General features: G+C 27.6%; 2 protein-coding genes across 2 annotated transcripts in view; one reads left to right on the plus strand and one right to left on the minus strand.

Moving 5' to 3' along the window:
* The first annotated feature begins 244 nt into the window (after positions 1–244).
* The window catches only part of LOC109596010 (cardiomyopathy-associated protein 5-like), a 79,642-nt gene continuing 54,261 nt past the window's right edge, over positions 245–25,625 (plus strand). The window contains exons 1-2 of the mRNA XM_020011461.2: positions 245–370; positions 11,297–11,420. The gene's annotated coding sequence lies outside the window, so the exon portion shown is untranslated. The remainder of the gene's footprint in view (positions 371–11,296; positions 11,421–25,625) is intronic.
* On the minus strand, positions 19,522–22,776 carry LOC109596008 (uncharacterized). The gene is made up of 11 exons (XM_049967012.1): positions 22,669–22,776; positions 22,490–22,549; positions 22,273–22,437; positions 22,116–22,223; positions 21,670–22,018; positions 21,447–21,619; positions 21,196–21,397; positions 20,863–21,139; positions 20,141–20,806; positions 19,932–20,093; positions 19,522–19,871 (listed from the first exon to the last, which is right to left on the minus strand). The coding sequence occupies exons 2-11, from the start codon at positions 22,540–22,542 to the stop codon at positions 19,720–19,722; spliced, it is 2,307 nt and encodes a 768-aa protein (XP_049822969.1). The 5' UTR covers positions 22,543–22,549; positions 22,669–22,776; the 3' UTR covers positions 19,522–19,719.

A 25,625-nucleotide genomic window follows, 5' to 3' on the forward strand; every position in this document is an offset into this window, starting at 1 on the left:
TTCACCGCTCAAAAACAATAACTCCAACGTCCGAACAGATAAGATTCCATCGTCGCCGCTCATTTTCTTGAGATCATCCCCCGAAATAAGAAAAATTCGGCCACGTGAGTCAGCCGGAGAGTCGGTTACAGGGGCGACGGGGTCTGGATCGTGAGCGACGCGGTGCCCCACCTTGCTCTCTCCGCCGGCATACGACGGACGGACAGGTGAACCCGCTTACCTGCACCCAGAACACCCAGTCTCTTCGGCAACCGCATAGTACGCACAACGCAGACCGAACACACGTTGGTACCGGCGCGGAACCTTGGAACACTCCAAAATACCGAACAGTGCCCTGCGCGAGTGACTGTGTGTGGATCTATTGTTGATGGTTAGTGGATGATCTGGTCTTGTTCACGGGATTATAATCTTAAAATCGATCGCATCGATCGTGCGGTTTGTACATCTGGGTGGTGGTACTAATCAATGGGGTACCATTTTCACTTTTTTTTTTTACTTTAGATTTTTTTATATTGTGTAGATTGTGAACAATAAAATTATATTCTACGTATTTGGATTTTGGATAGAATTAATTTACATAAATTATCTATTTTTATAATTTATTTTTGATGATTATTAAATCTGTTTTTAGTCTGATTTTTCCTTTATTATTTATAACTTTGTTTAGTGCATTCAAATATCGGAAATATCCATATGTTTTCTATTTTTTTTACAACCCCACCTTTATCATTTATTTTTTTATGATTAAGTCAGATTTTAATTCAAGCTGACCTTTCAAATTTTGGTAATATATTTTTTTCAACCCCTACGTATGTCAAGTACTTATTAAATCAATTTTTAATTTGATTTTCACTTTCTTTAGTGTTGATTCTAAACTTTACTTAAAATATATTCTTCATCTTTAACAAAAGTAATTATAAATATTTGTTATGTATGTATGTAATTCGTAAAATATTTATATAAAATATATAAATATTTCATTAAAAAATATTACAATCTTTCTGTTAAAACTGTTAAACAACAAAATATTAATTTTTATATGTGTGTTTATAATAATTAAGTGTTATTTAGATAATGAAAGTTGGTTCGTACAAACAAGTTTTATAATGTGTCATTTTAACAACAAATAATAATAAAATATGGAGATAAGAGATAAAAAAATAATATGAAAATTGTAGTTCTTGTTAATTTAGAAAATAAATTACTTTGAATATAAATTTTTATAATATTGTTAATTTTTATTTTCAATTATTTTCTTTTAATAATTTTTTTTTAATTTTCTACACATAATTTTTGGTTGCAAACTAAAAATTAGTAAATAATAATATTATGAAAATTGTGGTTCTTATTAATTTAGAAAATTACTTTGATTTTTTTTTGAATATTTTTATATTTATTTTAAGTATACTTCCTTTAATATTTTTTTAGTTTATCTTATTTTACTTTTATCATAATTTTTGGTTCCAAATTAAAAATTAATAAAAAATGATATATATAATATAAAATAAATTACTTTGAAAATATTTTTATAATACTTTTAATATTTTATTTAAATTTTTTTTCTTTTAATATTTTTTTAGGTTATTTTTATTTTAATTTTCTATTATAATTTTTAGTTGCAAATAAAAAATGAATAAAAAAATAATATTATGAAAATTGTAGTTCTTATTAAGTTAAAAAATAAATTATTTGTAATATATTTTTTTCAAATATTTTTTTTTCCTTTAATATTTTTTTTTGCTCATTTTTATCTTAATGTTCTATCATAATTTTTAGTTCCAAATAAAAAATTAATAAAAAATAATATTATGAAAATTGTAGTTCTTGTTAATTTAGAAAATAAATTACTTTGAATATAAATTTTTATAATATTGTTAATTTTTATTTTCAATTATTTTCTTTAATAATTTTTTTTGTTTATTTTTATTTTAATTTTTGGTTGCAAACTAAAAATTAGTAAAAAAATAATATTATGAAAATTGTGGTTCTTATTAATTTAGAAGATTACTTTGATTTTTTTTTGAATATTTTTATATTTATTATAAGTATACTTCCTTTAATATTTTTTTAGTTTATCTTATTTTGCTTTTATCATAATTTTTGGTTCCAAATTAAAAATTAATAAAAAATGATATTATGAACATTTTACTTCTTATTAATTTCGAAAATAAATTACTTTGAAAATATTTTTATAATACGTTTAATATTTTATTTTAAATTTTTTTCTTTTAATATTTTTTTAGGTTATTTTTATTTTAATTTTCTATTAGTAGTTCTTATTAATTTAGAAACTAAATTATTTGTAATATATTTTTTTTAAATATTTTTATTATATGTTTTTTCCTTTAATATTTTTTTTTTTGCTTATTTTTATCTTAATTTTCTATCATAATTTTTAGTTCCAAATAAAAAATTAATAAAAAAATAATATTATGAAAATTGTAGTTCTTATTATTTTAGAAAAATGACTTAATGAATATATTTTTTTTAATATTTTTATTATATTTTTTCCTTTAATATATATTTTTTTTGCTTATTTTTGTTTTAATTTTCGTTCATAATTTTTAGTTGCAAGTAAAAAATTAATATTAAAATAATATTATGAAAATTGTAGTTCTTATTAATTTAGAAAATATTGGAAAATAAAATATAAAAAATTGAATATTGTTCATTTTTGTTTTAATTTTTTTAGTTTATTTTTATTTTAATTTCATATATAAAAAGCCAACTAAAAATTAATTAAAAATCTTCTTGAAATACTTTAATCTTATTTATTAACTGTTTAATTTATTGTATATTAAACTTAAATTTAAGAAGTCTTAAATTGATTTGCAAAATTAAAAAAAAAATATAAATTAAATTATACCCCATTTAACACAATTTAACAACAATTTAAAAAGTAAAAACAAGTAATGGCATGACGTCCATAAAAGACTAGACTAAAACCATTAGAACAAATTTGATGTCACCTTATTAATGATTATTTATAAATTTTGTTGTAGTACTAGATGAAAGTACAAAATTAACTCAATTTTTACCAACCTCTCTTAATTAAGTCTTAAGCATACAGATCATTTGCGGTGATTGTGCCAAATTACTCTCCATTAATAAATGTCAGACAATTAAATCAAACGTAATTTGGGCACAGTGAAATTAAAAAATTCCTTAGAAACCGTACAATTACGATCGTGTCGAGATGTTCTGAAAGTAAAAGCATTTATTTAGTTTAATTATAGCACTTCCATTATGAGCCAATCTGAGCTAATCAACTAATAAACGTAATTACTGACACAATGAATATTATTAAATGATTAACATTTAAAATTAATTAGCAAATGATAAATAAATAGGTTCGGGAAGTATCGTTTTACCTGAGTCCAGACACGACTACGTTTTACCACAGTTTGGTTATATTTCAAGTAATTCTTCATTATCCCATTATGACTAATTCGTACTTATTGTCTAAATTATCAGGCATTAAACAATGATGTACACAATGAGGAGTCTTCCAAGATAATTCGAAAATGATAATCACCTATTGTAGTGTCGATTCCGAAAACAAGACACATACAGCAAAAGCTATTAATGAATTCAATAAAGTAACTGAGGAAATCGAGCCCAATTCCTTGTTCTGTTTGCAATATCCACAAGAGCATACCAAAACCTCTCCGCCATAATAATTATGATTGTTGAAGTGAAAAGGTTTGTTCTGGTCTATTTAAGTAACAACCATTATTGAGTGACTGGTCAGTGTTGTGATTTTTGTCCACACACACACAAACAAAACAATGAAAACCTTCTGCCGACAAATACAAAACTTGTTTTAGGACCTAAGCGTCAACTCTCATCAGTAAAAAAGGTCACGTGTCCGTCTCAGGTGGTGAATATTAATTGAGGTGAGGTATGAATAAAAGCCGTTGAGCTTGAATGTCGCAGACCGATGGAATTTTATTAATTTCGATAAGGCCACCAACAACCAGAAGCTGAGGCATTAATAAGTTTTCCTTTGTGTCGTGTGGTGATTTATCGAAAGTGGCGGAGGCGCAACTTTTAATTTCTGTCGTGGATTGTAGAACGTTTTGCTTTCGATGTCCTCTTGTGTGAACCACGACTAATTGCTGAAGAGATTCGTATCTTGTAACGTTAATTGTTGCTGAGTTTAGAAACATTTTTAACGCAACGTTCATTTAATTGGCGTTTTAACAATACACCACTGGTAGTTATTGCATCTTCTAATATTATTAAATTGTAATTAAGAGTTAACCATTGGGATTAATCGGAGTTTCACCCTCAGGAATGCAATTTTTTTTTTTTGTTTTTCACGTTTTTATATAATTGGCAATTGATGCTGAAATTTATCAAGTGATTGCTACAAAAAAAATGCGTGGAAAATTATAATAAATCCCAATTAAAGCGTAACAAAATTTTAATATATAACTGTCGGATTTCACAGTTAAGCTGCCATCTGCTTAACGTTTTGGTATTGCTGTATCGGAAAACATAATTTCCCCGTCTGCGTACCACATATTATGCAGTCAATGACTGTTACTAAAAATAAATAACAGAATCACCGACCATAAAGATGAATTGAATTGAAGGGAATTCGTTCGTAGTACGTAGCATTGTTATTCAATGGGATAAACAGTAAAGTAATCACGTCAGAGTTTTCACTGTCGATTGTAATTAACAGTAATCCACATGACGGAGTACCACAAAACAAACCACGTTGGCCTTTAACCTTAACACACGTCCACTTATCTCAAAATTGATATGATTACGCGTCCGGTTGATGAACACTTGAGAAACGAAAAACTGTCCTGGAAAATCTGGAAGTGAAATCAAGATTACACGTTCGCATTGTTAAACAAGCATGGGATTTGAAGACGTTACCGTAATAGCCATCTCGTTACGTAACATAATTTCAGATCTTTTATCTTATATCCACATGAGAACGGCTTTCTCGTGCACAAAACCGTCGAATTAGCCTTTAAACCGTCTCCCCAATCCAGTCCTGTTTTGCCATTTTGCCAATTTGGTGCGGTGCGGTAGGTGGACACGTTCCGCAATCGTTTAGTTAAAAGTCATACGACGTTAATTTGTTAGATCGTTAACGAAACACAAATCGGTGAGTCACGACGGTCGTTCGAATCTTCAGGGAAAACCGGATGTGTTAAAATATTCAATGTCAACATTGGCAATACTGGTTTCGTTATTCGTAGGTCGACGAATGTTTTCTTCGAAAAGCCTGAGTGTCGGTTTCCTTCTTGTTCGATGCGTTCGTGTGTTTTTCAACAAGAAGCTAATTTGCTGCAGGTCTACATTTAGGACCTTGGACATCTAACTACGTCGCAACGTTTGATATCAATCATAATAAAAGTTAATTACCATAAAAATATGAATCGCATCTGCCAAATGGGATATGTCTTGGGTAATTTTGTGGTGTCGTTGAATCACGGCAAGGTCACAATTGGCTTTGATACATTATTTTTGTTGTTTTCAAGGTTACAATACTATAATATGTGTGTAAATAATATAATTAAGGCACAATTTTGGTGGCGCCGTTTCCTATTAGGCTCATCATTCAAACTTTGCGAAATTCCCTCTTTTATTCTTGAATTTCAGAAGGTTACCATTATGAAATTGTACAATTTATTTGTGTCGGTGCGATGGAAATAAAACGGAATGTGGGAATTATTAAAATTACACAATTAATTTATGTAAAACTAGTTCCTCAGATGTGAATATATTTACTGGATGCGGCTTCTGGATAATTACTGAAAGCTCGAAACGCTCAGACAAGATTAGCAAGACGATCTAAATAACATTTAATATTCATAAGGTTGAGAGAGACGGGAAGATGTAAATGAAAAACAAGTTAGTTTAGAAAAATTGCTAAAATTTTAATAAATACTCTTCAGTTTCTACGACTTTCTTGATAGTTGTTGAAAACAATTTTGATAACATCCATATTTACAGATATTTCACTCGTAAATACTTTTAGTTAATAAAACACCTTAAATAAATATGTGAACTAACAATTAATTTATATGAAATTAGTTCCTCAGATGTGAATATATTTACTGGATACAGCCTCTGAATAACAATTATGGGCTCGAAACTCTAAAGAGATTAATTGAGAGTATCTGAATAACTTTTACTGTTCATAAAGTTGAAAGAGATGAGAAGCTGTAAATGAAGAACAGGATATTTTAGAAAAATTGATAAAATTATAATAAATACCATTCAGTTCCTACGACTTTCTTGACAACTGATGATAAAAATCTTCATAACACCAATCTTTACAGATATCTCACTTGTAAGCCTAATTATAAATACTTTCAGTTTCATCCATTAGCTACAATCAAAACTATAAAACATCTTAAACAAATATATAGACAAACAATTAATTTATGTGAAATTAGTTCCTCAGATGTGAATACATTTACTGAAGACTGCTTCTGAATAACAATTGCATGCTCCAAACTAAAAGAATTACTTGAGTATATCTGAATAACTTTTAGTATTCATAAGGTTGAGAGAGATGAGAAGCTATAAATGAAAAACAAGGTATTTTAGAAAAATTGATAAAATTATAATAAATACCCTTCAGTTCCTCCGACTTTCTTTATAGTTGATGAAAACAATCTTAATAAGACCACTATTTATAGATATTTCACTTGTAAGCCTCTTTATAAACACTTTTAGTTTCACTCCATCAGCTGCAATCAAAACCATAAAACACCTTAAACAAATATATAAATTAACAATTAATTTATGTGAAACTGCTTCTGAATAACAATTGCATGCTAGAAACTAAAAGAATTACTTGAGTATGTCTGAATAACTTTTAATATTCATAACGTTGAGAGAGATGAAAAGCTATAAATGAAAAACAAGGTATTCTAGAAAAAAAATGATAAAATTATGGTAAATACTCTTCAGTTCCTCCGACTTTCTTGATAGTTGATGAGAACAATCTTAATAAGACCAATATTTATAGATATTTCACTTGTAAGCCTCACTATAAATACTTTTAGTTTCAGTCCATCAGCTACAATCAAAACCATAAAACACTTTAAACAAATATATAAACTAACAATTAATTTATGTGAAACTAGTTCCTCAGATGTGCCTATATTTATTGGAGGCTGCTTTTGAATAACAATTGAATGCTCGAAACTTAAAGGATTACTTGAGTATGTCTGAATAACTTTTAATATTCATAAGGTTGAGAGAGATGAGAAGCTGTAAATGAAAAACAAGTTATTTGGAAAAAATTGATAAAATTATAATAAATACCCTTCAGTTCCTCCGACTTTCTTTATAGTTGATGAAAACAATCTTAATAAGACCACTATTTATAGATATTTCACTTGTAAGCCTCTTTATAAACACTTTTAGTTTCACTCCATCAGCTGCAATCAAAACCATAAAACACCTTAAACAAATATATAAATTAACAATTAATTTATGTGAAACTAATTCCTCAGATGTGAATATATTTAATGGAGGCTGCTTCTGAATAACAATTGCATGCTAGAAACTAAAAGAATTACTTGAGTATGTCTGAATAACTTTTAATATTCATAACGTTGAGAGAGATGAAAAGCTATAAATGAAAAACAAGGTATTCTAGAAAAAAAATGATAAAATTATGGTAAATACTCTTCAGTTCCTCCGACTTTCTTGATAGTTGATGAGAACAATCTTAATAAGACCAATATTTATAGATATTTCACTTGTAAGCCTCACTATAAATACTTTTAGTTTCAGTCCATCAGCTACAATCAAAACCATAAAACACTTTAAACAAATATATAAACTAACAATTAATTTATGTGAAACTAGTTCCTCAGATGTGCCTATATTTATTGGAGGCTGCTTTTGAATAACAATTGAATGCTCGAAACTTAAAGGATTACTTGAGTATGTCTGAATAACTTTTAATATTCATAAGGTTGAGAGAGATGAGAAGCTGTAAATGAAAAACAAGTTATTTGGAAAAAATTGATAAAATTATAATAAATACCCTTCAGTTCCTCCGACTTTCTTTATAGTTGATGAAAACAATCTTAATAAGACCACTATTTATAGATATTTCACTTGTAAGCCTCTTTATAAACACTTTTAGTTTCACTCCATCAGCTGCAATCAAAACCATAAAACACCTTAAACAAATATATAAATTAACAATTAATTTATGTGAAACTAATTCCTCAGATGTGAATATATTTAATGGAGGCTGCTTCTGAATAACAATTGCATGCTAGAAACTAAAAGAATTACTTGAGTATGTCTGAATAACTTTTAATATTCATAAGGTTGAGAGAGATGAAAAGTTATAAATGAAAAACAAGGTATTCTAGAAAAAAAATGATAAAATTATGGTAAATACTCTTCAGTTCCTCCGACTTTCTTGATAGTTGATGAGAACAATCTTAATAAGACCAATATTTATAGATATTTCACTTGTAAGCCTCACTATAAATACTTTTAGTTTCAGTCCATCAGCTACAATCAAAACCATAAAACACTTTAAACAAATATATAACAATAACAAACATAACAAATATATAAACTAACAATTAATTTATGTGAAACTAGTTCCTCAGATGTGCCTATATTTATTGGAGGCTGCTTTTGAATAACAATTGAATGCTCGAAACTTAAAGGATTACTTGAGTATGTCTGAATAACTTTTAATATTCATAAGGTTGAGAGAGATGAGAAGCTGTAAATGAAAAACAAGGTATTTTGGAAAAAATTGATAAAATTATAATAAATACCCTTCAGTTCCTCCGACTTTCTTGATAGTTGATGAGAACAATCTTAATAAGACCACTATTTATAGATATTTCACTTGTAAGCCTCATTATAAATACTTTCAGTTTCTCTCCATCAGCCACAATCAAAACTATAAAACACCTTAAACAAATATATAAACTAACAATTAATTTATGTGAAACTAGTTCCTCAGGTATGAATATATTTACTGGAGGCTGCTTCTGAATAACAATTGCATGTTCAAAACTAAAAGGATTACTTGAGTATATCTAAATAACTTTTAATATTCATAAGGTTGAGAGACATGGGAAGCTATAAATGAAAAACAAGATATTTTAGAAAAATCGATAAAACTATAACAAATACCCTTCAGTTCTTCCGACTTTCTTGATAGTTGATGAGAACAATCTTAATAAGACCAATATTTATAGATATTTCACTTGTAAGCCTCATTATAAATACTTTTAGTTTCACTCCATCAGCTACAATCAAAACCATAAAACACCTTAAACAAATATATAAACTAAGAATTAATTTACGTGAAACTAGTTCCTCAGATGTGAATATATTTACTGGAGGCTGCTTCTGAATAACAATTGCTTGCTCGAAACTAAAAGCATTACTTAAGTATATCTGAATAACTTTTATTATTCATAAGGTTGAGAGAGATGTGAAGTTATAAATGAAAAACAAGGTATTTTAGAAAAATCGATAAAACTATAACGAATACCCTTCAGTTCTTCCGACTTTCTTGATAGTTGATGAGAACAATCTTAATAAGACCAATATTTATAGATATTTCACTTGTAAGCCTCATTATAAATACTTTTAGTTTCACTCCATCAGCTACAATCAAAACCATAAAACACCTTAAACAAATATATAAACTAAGAATTAATTTACGTGAAACTAGTTCCTCAGATGTGAATATATTTACTGGAGACTGCTTCTGAATAACAATTGCATGGTCGAAACTGAAAGGATTACTTGAGTATATCTGAATAACTTTTAGTATTCATAAGGTTGAGACAGATGAGAAGCTATAAATGAAAAACATTATTAGGTATTTTAGAAAAATTGATAAAATTATAATAAAAATACCCTTCAGTTTCTCCGACTCTCTGAATTGTAGATGAGAACAATCTTAATAAGACCAATATTTATAGATATTTGACTTCTAAGCCTCATTATAAATACTTTCAGCTTCTCTCCATCAGCCACAATCAAAACCATAAAACACCTTAAACAAATATATAAACTAACAATTAATTTATGTGAAACTAGTTCCTCAGATGTGAATATATTTACTGAAGGCTGCTTCTGAATAACAATTGCATGTTCAAAACTAAAAGGATTACTTGAGTATATCTAAATAACTTTTAATATTCATAAGGTTGAGAGAGATGGGAAGCTATAAATGAAAAACAAGGTATTTTAGAAAAATTGTTAAAATTATAATAAAAATACCCTTCAGTTCATCCGACTTTCTTTATAGTTGATGAAAACAATCTTAATAAGACCAATATTTATAGATATTTCACTTCTAAGCCTCATTATAAATACTTTTAGTTTCACTCCATCAGCTACAATCAAAACCATAAAACACCTTAAACAAATATATAAACTAAGAATTAATTTACGTGAAACTAGTTCCTCAGATGTGAATATATTTACTGGAGGCTGCTTCTGAATAACAATTGCATGGTCGAAACTGAAAGGATTACTTGAGTATGTCTGAATAACTTTTAATATTCATAAGGTTGAGACAGATGAGAAGCTATAAATGAAAAACATTATTAGGTATTTTAGAAAAATTGATAAAATTATAATAAAAATACCCTTCAGTTCCTCCGACTTTCTTGATAGTTGATGAAAACAATCTTAATAAGACCAATATTTATACATATTTCACTTGTAAGCCTCATTATAAATACGTTCAGTTTCTCTCCATCAGCCACAATCAAAACCATAAAACACCTTAAACAAATATATAAACTAACAATTAATTTATGTGAAACTAGTTCCTCAGATGTGAATATATTTACTAGAAGCTGCTTTTGAATAACAATTGCATGCTCGAAACTAAAAGGATTACTTGAGTATATCTGAATAACTTTTGATATTCATAAGGTTGAGAGAGATGAGAAGCTGTAAATGAAGAACAAGATATTTTGTAAAAAATGATAAATACTCTTCAATTTCTACAACTTTCTTGATAAATGTTAAGAACAATCTTGATAGGACCAATATTTACAGACATTTCACTTGTAAGCCCCATTATAAATACTTTTAGTTTCACTCAATCAGCCACAATCAAAATCATAAAACACCTTAAACAAATAAATAAACGAACAAGTCATGAATAAAACTGAGATTAACCCAAGATATCTGAATGTTGCAGATGCCTCACGGCGATGTGATGCAACTGTGCAATAAAACCACAATCCTCCTTTAATAAATCGCTTTATTTTATATGCCAAATGTGATTTTAACGTTGTTTTTCCTCTTCTAGATAGATTCCTCAGTCCCACCCCCGACGAATTTGTGCCCAGGAACTATTTTTGTGAATGAGTGTAATATGATACAGTGCACATTGGAATAAATTGGAGAATCGGGATAACAGCAAACAAAATCAGGTATGTACCGGCTGGGAAAAGGAAAGAAACTGGTTTGGAGATTATTTATGGTGCACGGAACCGTTGATGTGAGTGTAAACAATTTCGGTATTCACTCGCGATGGTCAAGAATTTGTTGTTGTCGTGTTTGAACGTGGAATAACTGTCGTTTTAAATGGCTCGTTTGTCACACAAATTGCATTAATGGCCCCATCCCAAAAATCAAACCGAATTCGGTGGGTTACGTAATCCCCTCCTTTCGGACAGGTCCGCTTCCTCTTCAACCGTCGCGAATTCAAACTGCTCATTTCCGCTCTTTTGTGAATCGGAGCCGCGATCGGACGTCAAGGGTGGGAACAGGTAGATTTCCGGGCGTGTGTTTTGAAGACGTGAACCGTACGGACATCTTCTGGGACACGTCGATGTTCTGTTATGTTCGTTCTGGCGATAAAAACAATACTTCTCGTCGGACGCTTTTGTTTGACGGAAACACGAAACGTAATTAGCCGAGCCGATATTTAGGTACAATAAATTGGTGTTAACGTTTTATGCAGTCGTAAGCATCGCTTTAAAAGCTCTTGAAATTTATGGACAGTTTAAGCACTTGACGTTCGACAATGTACCGAGTTGTTCTCACGCAAAACTTTAATAAGTTTATCTTTATTGTCGAAATAATGTTGGGCAGGCAGAAAAGAACTTTTGTAATGAACGAATTTGAATTTTTATTGCGGCATGTGGCTTTAGATAAGCACGGTGATTTGTCGGTTAAATGGTTCTTAAAGAATTTCTACAGAAATAACCGTGTGGGTTTTAGGAAAAAAAATAATTTTACGATAAGATAATTGTCTCAAGTGGAAAGTTTAACACTGACAATTATGCAACGATTTTAATCATATGATACACCAAGTTACAAAGTGAACGTTTATTTAATATCATAATTATATAAGAAACTGTCAATAACTTTTTTTATCACAATACTAAAGGAGGTAGATGCTAAAAATATAATTAAACCTGATTTTAAAGAAAGTTTTACCTAAAGAAATAATTATTTAGTTAAATATTTTGACATTAAATGTTTATTTAATATTTATTTTCTTACTTTCCTTATACTTTAATATTAAAAACTAAATAAGAAACAACATGTATGGTATAATAAGTTTCTCATTAATTTCTTCAACAACTTATTGTTATTAGTATAATATTTAAAAATATAAAAAACTTTTAATGCATTTTTGTTTGTTGAATTATTTTTTGTGATAACGTTAAATATTTAATATAAATTTTTTATGTCTTTTGAATTTTATACAAATTTTCTTTAAGTACTCAATACTTTCTTTATTTTGTTATTTATTGTTTTTAAATTTATTATTTTTAAGTTGTAATTTAAGGTGTAATAAAAAATATTTTATCTATGTCCGGTACCTTTCACATATTTTTCTTTAACAATCAAAAATTAAAATTGTTTGTATTTATTTATTTCTTATTTATTCCTAGATATCTAATATATATTTTTTAATTTATTATTTTTACTATTAAATAATGTAGTAAATTTTAACAACAACATATTTTTTATTATTTTTGCCTTTAAAATTAAGTAAAGCAATTAAAATATATGATTAGTAAATTTTCCCTAAATTTTTTCTGACGACTGGTATGAATTTTGATGATTAAAAATATTTATTATATTTCTATTAATGATAAATTATTTTTTTATTCCCATATTTCAGTTAAATATTTTAAAGATTAAGTAAAAAATTTTTAAAAATATATATGGTAAATTGGTATGAACTTTTAACGTAATTTTATTGAATTACTTTTTTTATAAATATTAAAAGTGTAATAAAAATTATTTATCTTTCATGTCAAGTACATTTTACATAATTTTCTATAAAAATCAAAACTGTTTTTAATTATATTTCGTTATTTATTTCTAAAGATTTAATATATATTTTAAATTTATTATTTTTGCTATTAAAAATTAAGTAATAAATAATAATAAAAATATGTGAAGTAATAAGACAAAAATTTTGTTTAATAACTGTTAAATTTAAATTCTAAGATATAAAAATTGAATATTTTGTTGGCACTGAATCATTTTATGATAAAAATATTAAAAGTGTAATAAAAAATGTTTTATCTTTTATGTCCAATGAATTTTACACATATTTTCTTTAACAATCAAAAATTAGAGTTGCTTTTAATTACACTTTTATTTATTACAAAGTATTTAATATATTCTTTTAATTTATTAGTTTTGCTATTAAAATTAAGTAAAAAATAAAAATATGTGTAATAAATTTTATAAAACAAATTTTAATTATACTTTTCTTATTTAATCTCAAATATTTAACATATTTTTTTAGATTATTATTTTTTCTATTAAAAGTTAATTAAAAACTAAATAAAAAAATAAATGAAGTAAATTTTATTCATATCTTTTTATTAATAACAAAGTGTTTAAAAAATTCTTGTAATTTATTTGTATTGTATTAAAATTAGAGAAAATAAAAATATATGAAATAATTTTTTAAAAAAATATATTAATTATATTTTTGTTATTTATTCATAAATATTTAACCTATTTTTTTAATTATTATTTTTGCTATTAAAAGTTAATTAAAAACTAAATAAAAAATAAGTGTAGTCAATTTTACAAAAATTTTCTTCAACAACACAATCTTTGTTGATATAACTTTATAAAGCATTAAAAATTTTGTTTGAAAATTAAAAATTAGAACTCTTTTTGATTATATTTTTATTTAATATTTTTTTAAAATATTCGTTTTACTGTTAAAATTAAGTGGAAAATAAAAATGTGTATTAAATTTTATATAAATAAATGTTATATTTTTGTTATTTTTACATAAATATTTAATATTCTTTTTAATTATTATTTTTGCTATTAAAAGTCAATTAAAAATTTTACAAACATTTTCTTCTACATTTTTTTATTGATATACATTTTTAAAGTATTAAAAATTTTGTTTAACAACAAAAAATTAGAGCTGTTTTCAATTTTTTAATTTATTTAAAGTGAAAAAATAAAAATAATTGTAATAGATTTTATAAAATGTTTTAATTATATTTTTGTTATTTATTTCTAAATATTTAGCATACTTTTTAAATTATTATTTTTGCTATTAAAAATTACATAGAAACATCTATATTTATAATTTATGTCCAGTGAAAATCTAAAATTAAAATAATTTATTATATTTTAATTTTTTCCCTAAATATTTAATAACTATTTTTAAATTGTGTGGTTGTTAATTATGTGAAATAACTTATTAAATATTTATTTTAATATTTTAATAAGTAATTTTATAATTATAAATTATTTTTTATTTAACTGTTAAACACGCAATAAAAAATTGTTTTATTTTTAAGTCACTGAATGTTTATTATCAATTCGCAAAAAATTAATATTCACTGTTTTTATTTAATATTAATATATAATTTTCTACTGGTACAAATTTAAAAAATATTAGATCTCTAATTTGTACTGGATAAATTATAACAATAATACTCTCAAATAATTAACACACAATTGAGTTAGCTCCATTGAATATGCAAATTAACCAATGCACATATTATTTATCAATTTTCTCTGGCATTAAGCTGCTAATTGTTAATTTACTACTTATTAAAATATCACTCGGTTCGTAATAATGAAAACCTCGAGAGCATTACCCCCGTTGAAAGAGTGCGGCCGATAGGATAATTGTCTAATACATAACAATTTAAACAGATTTTCAGTTTCTAATAAATATAATGGCGGTAATTGTTGCCAGTTTCTAAGCGTATTGTACTTTCAAATTTCGAATGGATCTTTTGCGTAATGTTAAAAATGCGCCTTTTTAAATTAACGAACTGTTTTAAATGTTTAGACAAAAGACCGGCATTGTTTCATTCAAGAACACTATTTGACAGTTTTTATTTTTTAGTAGTGGTGAAACTGTGCCCATTATCTGTTTTAGACAATAGTCGAATATTTTTCGCATCTTCAATTAATCCGTTGCTGCGTTTGTATCACTGATTAACACGAGAACCTGATTTAACATGTCTGTCAATTGGTAATGCAAACAGTGACATGTTGTTCATTATAATTTTTAACACTTGAACATCCTGGTGAATTCGTGCAAACTGGTTGTGTCAACAGAAATCGATTTCTTTTTGACCATTGGTTAACAAGTTTCTTTTGTATTTTTACCATTACAAGGTTAAACTATTCTATCTTGTACAGTCACATAAAACCACACTATGAACATATTGAACGTGTGAATTTTTTCCTTTCTGATTTAATTGTAAACATATGGGATATATCACACAGGAAACTTATATTAATATTTTCTAAAATTGCAACACAGAATAAATTATTATTTTTTTTATAGACCCATGTCTAATAATAACTGAATTTTTGAATTGGTTATTTGCCTTGACCATATCGGATAAATCGCAGTACACCTAAACTAGAAGGTCAACCACATCCGAAAGTGAAGCCCGATTTATGTTTTAATTTTGATTGAAATTCATTAGTTAAGTTAATAGCCATTGTGTTTAAAATTCACATCAGGAATTATAAAGGATTTTGTTGAACAATCTAAAGAATTTGTTTTTATAGATTGTTTTTGATTACATTGGATTTTATAGATATTTAATTGAAAGGTCACCGAAGACGGTTTTAATTATTTTTACATTTGATTAATTTTCAAGAATTTCTAATATTTATATACCCACATAAGTATGTATATGGATGTTAATTCTGTTTAATATAACCCCATGTAAAATTACATCTAAAATAAATTAAATTTATGTACTAAATATTAAAGTTAAATAACTGATGAAATGCACAACAATAAAATAACTAAAATTGTATATTTTTATTACCATGTCTAATTTTTTAACGTCAGAACAAGATTATTAAATTTTAATATTGTAATTAAATTAACATTGTAGTTTTTTCTCCTGATATAGTGTACATTATTAATTATTTTTAAATGTAATATTTAGTTCATAATAACTCATAATAATAATTAAATTATACATAAGTTAATTTTCATAATTACTTGAAACCTACTTAACCTATAAAATTGTTTATAGAAATATTAAAAATAAATATGGAATTAGCTTACTATTAAAAAATGTAAATTAGGATTACACGACGTAGGTTTTATTTGCATTTATGAAATAATAATTTTATCATTCAAACAAATATTAAAGTAAAAAATAACGGATTTTTTATTAATTTTATGTTTTATAAAAGTACTAGTCATATAATTTTTAAATTCTAATAAAATAATGCTTTTAATTATTTTCTAATACACTAGAACCAATGTTTATAACATAACATGAACAATTTCACAAGTATGACCAAAGCTATACCGTTTAACTAAATGAAACTGAGTGCTGTTACTGAACATTTACAGCACAGCCTCGTAAAGGACCACTCCCTGAATTCACACATTCTTTTTCCTAATTATTTTTAAATGTAATGTTTAGTTAATAATTATACAATTCTATAATTAAATTGTAAATAAGTTAATTTTCATAATAACTTAAAACCTACTTAACTTATTTGTTAAGTTAATATTTCATTTACCATACAATTTTTTATGGAAATATTAAAAATAAATCTGTAATTTATATTTGTATGACGTCTGTTTTATTTGTGTTTGTGAGACAAAGTAAAAGAATAATTTTGTGTTCCCAACAAAAAATAAAATAAAAAATTATTAATTATTTTACTCATTGTTAAATTTGATAAAAATAGTAGTTATATATTGTTCTAAAATCCTAATAACACTTAATTGTGTCTAATTTTTTGACCAAATATTGAAGTATGACTAAATCTATAACATTTAATTGTCCAAAACTGAATGTTACTATAGCACAGCCTCTCAAAGGACCAATCCCACATCTTATACAAACATTTTGTTAACTATTTGTAATATTCAGATAATAATTATTCAATGCAGTAATTAAATTACAGATAAGTTAATTTTCATAATTATTTAAAACCTACTTAACTTATGTATTAAGTCTTTAATATATTTTTTTTTATAGAAAAATAAAAATAAATATATAATTAATATTTACTATTAAAAAACGTAAATTAGAATTACATAAAGTCTGTTTTGTTTGTATTTGTAAGACATAAAATAAACTATTAATTTTAATTTTAAAACAACTATTAAAATAAAAATAATACTATTTTACTCGCATTAAATTTTATCAAAATATTAGTTAGTTAAGCTTCTTAAATCATAATAACATCATACTTATTTTTTTTAATGTTACTTGAATAAATGTTCATAATATTAACAATTTCAACTGTATGACCAAAACTATAACATTTAACTGTACAAAAATAAATGTCACACTAAACATCTGAAGCACAGCTTCGCACAGGATCCCTCATCTCACATAACCATTTTATTAAGTATTTTTAAATATAATATTTATTTCATAATTACACATTACAATAATTAAATTATAGATAAGTTAATTTTCATAATTTCTTAATGCCTACTTATGGGGCACATCTACTGGGATGGTCTAAAAAATTTTTGAGAAAACTAGTGCATCAAATATTTTAAAATTTGAAGGATTTGATGAATACACAGTGAAATTTTCAAATAAAAAAAATATTTTAAGCGAGTTATTTGCATTTTCTCCCACTGGACCGTTATTGAAATCGAAAAATACATATACAGGGTGTCTCTTAAGCCACTGCACAAAAATTAATCACATACTTTGACCTCAAAATGTAGTTATCATGATATATCTCAGAAACTAACAAAAGTAGATTATCCAAATTTTGTACAATTTTTATTTAACAAAATAGTTTGAAATCATTTACAAACTAAGAGTGTAAGAGCAACTGGAAGAACTTTTGAAGGCCTTCATATTATTTAACTAGATGATATTGACTATACATGTACCCACGATTGTAAAAAATTTAAAAATTTAAAAAAATGGCAAAGTTTTAAAAAAAAGCATCCAATTTTACCGGAAAATTTGATGAATTTGATGTTTGACTACTCTTTAGAAACCTGTAACTCAAAAACTATTTGATATTTTAGTACGTTATTCTTTAGGTATAAACTATCGAAATATAACTCAATTTTTTCTACAAAATTATATATGGAAATATTAAAAATAAATATTTTAATTTTTTATTAAAAAATGATGGATTATTTGGCGTCTCTCTTACTTTTATTTGTAAAAATAAAGTGAAAGATTTATTTTATCTTTCTATATATAATCTGTTTTTTATTATAGTATATATAATTCTTTAATTATAATGAAATAATATTCAATTTTTTCTGTTAAACTTTGCCAAATGTTCATAAAATATAATACGAACAATTGCACAAGTATGGCGTCTCTCTTACTTTTATTTGTAAAAATAAAGTGAAAGATTTATTTTATCTTTCTATATATAATCTGTTTTTTATTATAGTATATATAATTCTTTAATTATAATGAAATAATATTCAATTTTTTCTGTTAAACTTTGCCAAATGAATTCATAAAATATAATACGAACAATTGCACAAGTATGCACGAACAAAACCATAACGTTTAACTGTACAAAACTGAATGCTGTTGCTGAACATCAACAGCACAGCCTCGCAAAGGACCAATCCCACATCTCACACAATCATATTATAAGTAAAACCGTTGCAAAACGACGTGACGTGTCGCATAACGAACATATCCAGCAACGGGCACAGCGTTATGAATGGGCAATGCCTGAAGGACACCGACTTACCCGATCACTTTTTACTTGTACAATCGGGTTCCCGTTACACATTTCGTATCTGTGAGATACTGGACCTCACAGCCATTTTTTCCCTCTTTCATCAACTATTGATTGTACCTTTTCAATGTAAATTATGTAAGAAGAATGCCTTAATTGGCTTGTTTTGGGTTATGGTTAGGTTGGCATGTGGAGTAGGTTTTACTTTCAAACGGAATTGTTTGTGGGTTTTGGTGTTTAGGTATGCGGTAGGAGATTCACTTTTCGTAACTGATGGATTAACATAAAAAATTTAATTAAGATGTTGCAAACGATCTTAATTTTAATATACTGGTTTTGGATGAATTAAATTAAATCAAATTTATAAAATATATATTTTAATATATATTTTGTAACGAAGTAATTTAAGCAGCAGCAAATGCACTTCTTGATGGAGATAAAGTAAAATTATAGTCATAAACCAATCACAGAACATTGAATGAACGAATCCGTCAATCAAAATAATACATTTGCCTTACAACCTCCGGACAAAGAGCAATGTAAAAACTAACTAACTAACTAAAGTGCTTCATTATTCAGCTCCTCCATTACACCTGGAATTACAATTTGTGCTTTGAATTTACCCAATTCTTTTACATCAACAATGATTCTCTTGCTGTCGGCAAGCAATTGTTTAAGTCTGCAGGAAATTGCAGGATTGTTTGGAACATCTGAAATGTACAGACAATTTGTAAACCATATAATTATTTAATAATGGAAGAAAATGTTACCTTGTATTTCACAAAATACACCAAGAATTGGAATTTCTTGAAGATAACTGGGAAATCTTCGAATATTATTTGCGGCAACCTTAGCAAAATTACCAAAATCAACAAACAAGATGTGATACCTGTGCTTACCCCCTCCCATAACCACTCCACGGCACCATGAAACTAAATAATAATAATAAAGAGTTATTTTTAGAAAAGTGCTTCGTTACCTTCAACATTATTTGGATCTTTATAAAGAGCTAAACACATTTCTCCTTCCGTCGGTTTGTAAGGCTCAGAATCAGTGACTTTTATATTGCCTACAATATTCAGCCATTCGACTTCCTGGTCTCCCAAAGACAAAAGCGTAATCTGTTTTGGAGCTATGTATGAGTAGCAGATATACTCATTTTCGCCCAACTGCAGCTGTACAGACTTCATCTTGTCGTACATAATACGTGGCAATTGCTCCGGAACTTTATCACCAGTCGCTTTTTTCAAGTTATCATTGAACATCATTTCCAAAACATCCGACAACGTTTTACCATCCTTCATAAACAAGCCGAAACCATCGTCCAATGTGACAAAGAAATTTTCTTTTTCCAAAACTAATTTGTCCAAGAATTTCACGACTTCTTTGTCCTGCAAATATTTGTCGAGGTTCTTCAGCTCCATTTTAATAAGCGTGACGTCCTGCTTGGTCAGGAATTTATCCACGTTCTTCACGAATATTTTGGAAACATCGGCTTCTCCAATTACATCGATAAATTTGACGTGAACTGTGGTGTCCAGAATTTTTGTAATTTCACCTAGTATCAATGGAGAAGACGCGTCCCTCTGTGCCATCACCATTTGGCCAACTTGGAAGTCGAGAGAAGGGGTATCATATAAATCATCTGAAACATTGACTTATGTGACTAATTAAGTGGATATTTGCCATAAAATAGTTCACCTGTGCTATTAGCCTGAATGTGATCAAAAATATTTTTAAATTTTTCTGCGTCTTCTTTAGTTCTCATGAATAAGTCATTTGCTTTATATTGAAGAAGTTGGACCTCCGTTCCAGCAGAAAAATCGGTTGGACTCTTAGGATTATCCATTTTAGGAGTGTTCTCCACCTGAGCACCTCCTATTGGCGGCATTACTTTGTTGTCTTTAATAACCTTAACATCATCCTTCTCTTTTGATTGTGATGATTGTATTGATACTAAGTAAGTACCATTTTCATACTAAAAATAAATTACTTAACTTAAATAAGTGAATTTGATAAACAAATTCGACGTACTCGTTTCCTGGCGATAACTGTTACGATCTGGCCAAGGACCCATTCGTTGTCACCAACGTCTGGTGAAACAAGTCTCATGGCTTGAGCTGGTATAGATTCACAACTCCTCGGTAACTTCCTCACACACGTGACGCAGTATGTGACACCGCGGTCAACAAGCTGCACGTAGAGTGGTTTGGCATTGATGACCAACACTCTCCACCTGCAATTTACAAGTAGACTGTGAAATATTAAACAACTTACAAGCGTACCAAACATCCTTAAATAGGGCCATGGCCACGGTCCCTGAGGTGGGTTTCTCAATTACGGGCATTCTATCAAACTGCTCGTTCAAATCGAAATAAAGCTTTTGTGCAATGTGGGTATTACTAACAAGTACTCCCCATGCACCTCTACCTTTTTTCTCAATAGAGACAATTTTCACCTAAAATCGATTTAAATTAATTTTCCACCAACTGTTATGGCAAATATCACCTTTTGAAGCTGAAGTGGTTCCAGTTCAACCTGCTTCATGAACAAATGAATGAAGTACTTGCCATCATTGAAAGAAGATGACTCGCCCAAGTTCTTTTTGATTAATTCGACACCATCGCTTATCGGGCTTTCTGTTGACGGTGGGTACTGTACTAAACCTGCATTTGGTTGCTTTTGAAGTCTTGGATAGAGGAGTGAATTGTTATAGCCAAGGTCTGCGGACGTTTTGGATGGCTCATCTTGCTGCTGGTTGTTGACATTCTTTATGTCATTAGGAACTCCGCCTGGGGGCTTGTCCTTCACCTGATTTTGACTTGGTACTACTGTTTCCAAGACTTGTTCCTTACATCTGCAAATTTCCATAAATTAGTGTGAGTGGTGCTAATTTTGAATACTTATTACTTACAAATTTATTCAATCAATAACAAATATATTTATGTACTTACTTTTCAATAGTGTCCAGTGCATAATCAAGATCAATGTCTGCCTTATTATTGAGTATATACTCGCGTGCCTTTCTCAACATGTACAGGTGGAAATCAATGCCAATTTTGCTAAAAATTAATCAAAAATACAAAATAATTTTAACTTAACAACACTTACTTCTTATCACACGAGGGTTGGAAGTCATCACGGTGGAAAATTGTAAAACCAGTGGATTCAAGCTCTTTGAGCGGAATATAAATATCCCCTACTTCATTTTCAATCGCATTCAAGGGTCTGCCATGAATATTAACATAGCTGGAACCGCTAGCCTCATCCAGTCCCCTAAAACGCAAAGTCATAATAACAAATATTTAAAATAGTGATTTGCACTTACTCCTCATCAGAATTGCTTGATGACTGATGATTAGTTGATCTATCTTTGGACATCTTACCGCTGAAAACAATAATGATAAAGGTTAATGTGAATTAAAGATTAAGGCTTACATAAAAATAACAGGAGTCACTAACTAAATTGACTTTGATGTGGAAGTTGCAGAGTCTAAAAAAAATTACCTCAAATGATTTCTGACATTTCTGACGAACAGTGCAGCCAATCTTGAATTGGGATTTGTCTTATCAGATCCTAAATGCAAGAAAGAAGTACACCCGCTATGAAGTATTTGTGTTGAGATAGAAAGAGATGGATACAATATTTTTGACGCATGCACTGTGTGAATGTAAAATAGTCACTATAAAAGTTGCTAACATTTACAGAAAGCAAAAATAATATATAATCTGTGGATAAACAACAAATTTGTTTTAACGTTAATAAACAGAAAATAATACAAATGCACGTTGGAAGATTTTTAAAAAATTACCTACCTTTTTCATGTGTCAACGTAGTAGTAACTGATACGCATTACTAGATGGCGCCACATAAAAATGGTCAACATTATTCCTATTTAAATTTATTAATTTTGTGTAAAATATGTATTTAAGAGCCTACCCACCATGAAGTATCTGTTTTGAGGAAGAGAGAATACATACAACAATATATTTGACATTTGTATTGTGTGCATGTAAAATAATCATCAGAAATTTAAAATTGTTTAACGTTATGAATTTATAGAAAGCAAATATAATATATAATCTTTAGATTAACTAAACAACAAATTCGTTTTAACATTAATAAACTACAAATAATACAAATGCACATTGGAAGATGTTAAAAAAATTACCTACCTCTTTCATGTGTCAACGTACTAGTAACTCGTATACACTACTAGATGGCGCCTCATAAAAATGGCCAACTTTTAAAAAATAATTCTCATTATTCCTATTTAAAATAATTAATTTTGTGTAAAACATGTATTTAGGAGTCTAATATTGTCCTGTGGAAATGTTGATAGCAAAATGGTATGTTTTACATATTCCACATATTTAAAAAATATTGATTAAACTAAAATATTATTTAAGATTACTATTTCTATTTTCTGAATATTATTATGATCTAATATATAATATAAGATTTAAAAGCCTAAAAACTCATAAAATACAATGGTAAGTGTTAATTGCTAAAACATTATTTATAGAAAATTAGAATTATTCGAAGTTCAATGAAAAAAACTTATCATTATGTAATTCTTTAAACTCATATTTTGTTTAATCATAATAATTACATTACTTGGACTCTTTAAATTCTTTACATTTTTTAGATTCCCGGAAATTGTAGATTTGCCATGTTTATGTATAATTCTAAGATTAATTTATTCTCTTAATAAAAAAATTCTTCAGATTCTTTAAACCGGAGAGATATTTTGTAAGTACTTTACTTGTTTACAGTCTTCAACCTTTTTGTAATCTTTAGATTCTTTTAAATTGTTGATTACTTAGATGATTTTATTTTGGTTCTTTAATTTGTTAGTTTAAAATCAACATTTTTTTAAATATTCTTAGTATTTAAATCAACATAATTGAAGACTTTTAAGCTTCATGGCATTCTAGACTCTTTCCAATCATTTCTTTAAGTTGTTGATATTCATATCAAGAGTATGTAACCGTTATAATTGACATTGTCCAAAAAACATGAGTATTAATTATACAAGTTATTTACAACCAAATTAGGAATAACACAAAGTGCAATAAAAAAATTAACATGTTAATTTGTTCGTGGTGCAGTAAGTGAGCAATTTCCTGGCATCGTGTCACCCACCCACATCCACATTTCATGCATCCCATCGAGTGTCATTGGCGAAATTCCTGACGCGCCCCCTTCGGTCTTTGCCAAGAGTCCGGCGCGGCGGGCCTCATTATCCTCGATTAGTGCATACGGTACCGCTACACACCGCACCGCAAGGTTGCGGATAAATTGCGAATAAAATGTCGAATAAGAAAAACGTCGTACGCGCGTTTTACAGTTAGATATCGAAAGCAGCGAAAGTGCAATCAGGCCTATAGTTATGCGAATGCAATTAGCATTGATTTTGCCACGACGATTGTGCAATGGATGGGAGAAATTGCACATTATGGTAAAACGGTGATAGTTACATGAAATTTTTGTAGAAATCGACCATTTTTATGTTAAATTGAAAGGACGTTTTGTGTGCATAACTTCGTTTACCCACTTGATGGTTTGGCATTATGCAACTCTTATCAATTATTGTTATAATAATAGTAGGTTTTAAGATTCTTGAAAGTTTTTTATATTGTAAGGTTCATTTATAAACTTGACATTTTACACTTTCTAAAATTATGTCTTGGGTTCTTAACACCTATTAAAAATGATTACATTTCCCCATATTCAAGTGATCATCAATAGCTTCATTTACTCATTTAATAGTTTCTCTTTCAATTATTAAGATATTTCACAGGTTTTGTTTACAATTTATATTAAACATAGGTAATAAATGTTTTCTTAATTATCCTTCCAAACTGTCATAAAATATTCAGTATTTTTCTAGAGTGACTTTGCTAAGACTCTTTGGAGTTTTCTAGATTAAGATATCATTTTATGAATATGAGATTTAATATTCTCTCATGATATTTGTTAGATTTTCCACATCTATCAAAAGATACTCATGTGATTATTAAAGAACAACCCTTTACAACAATAGCTTAATATAATCATTTAATACCTTCAATCTTTTTGTTCCTATATTATGCAATTCTTTCAATTATCAAGATATTGTACACATGTTGTTCACAATTTATACTGAACAAAGAGTACAGATATTTTATTAATTATTCTTCCAAACTACAATCAAATTTGAACAATATTCTTCTTGATTAACTTTTCTAAAACTCTTCAAAGTCTTCCAGATTATGAGATCAGTTTATTTACTTGAGATTGATTATTTTCTAATGTTATTTTTCAGATTTTTCACACCTATCCAAAAAAAAACTACATATCCTCATATTCAAGTGGTTATTAAAGGATAATCCTTTACTTACTCATTTAATACTTTAAATCTTTTTGTTCCTCTATTAAGTAACTCTTTCAATTATCAAGATATTGTACACATGTTGTTCAC

This window comes from Aethina tumida, chromosome 4 (assembly GCF_024364675.1).
Source record: "Aethina tumida isolate Nest 87 chromosome 4, icAetTumi1.1, whole genome shotgun sequence".
In the NCBI taxonomy this organism is placed as follows: Eukaryota; Metazoa; Arthropoda; class Insecta; order Coleoptera; family Nitidulidae; genus Aethina; species Aethina tumida.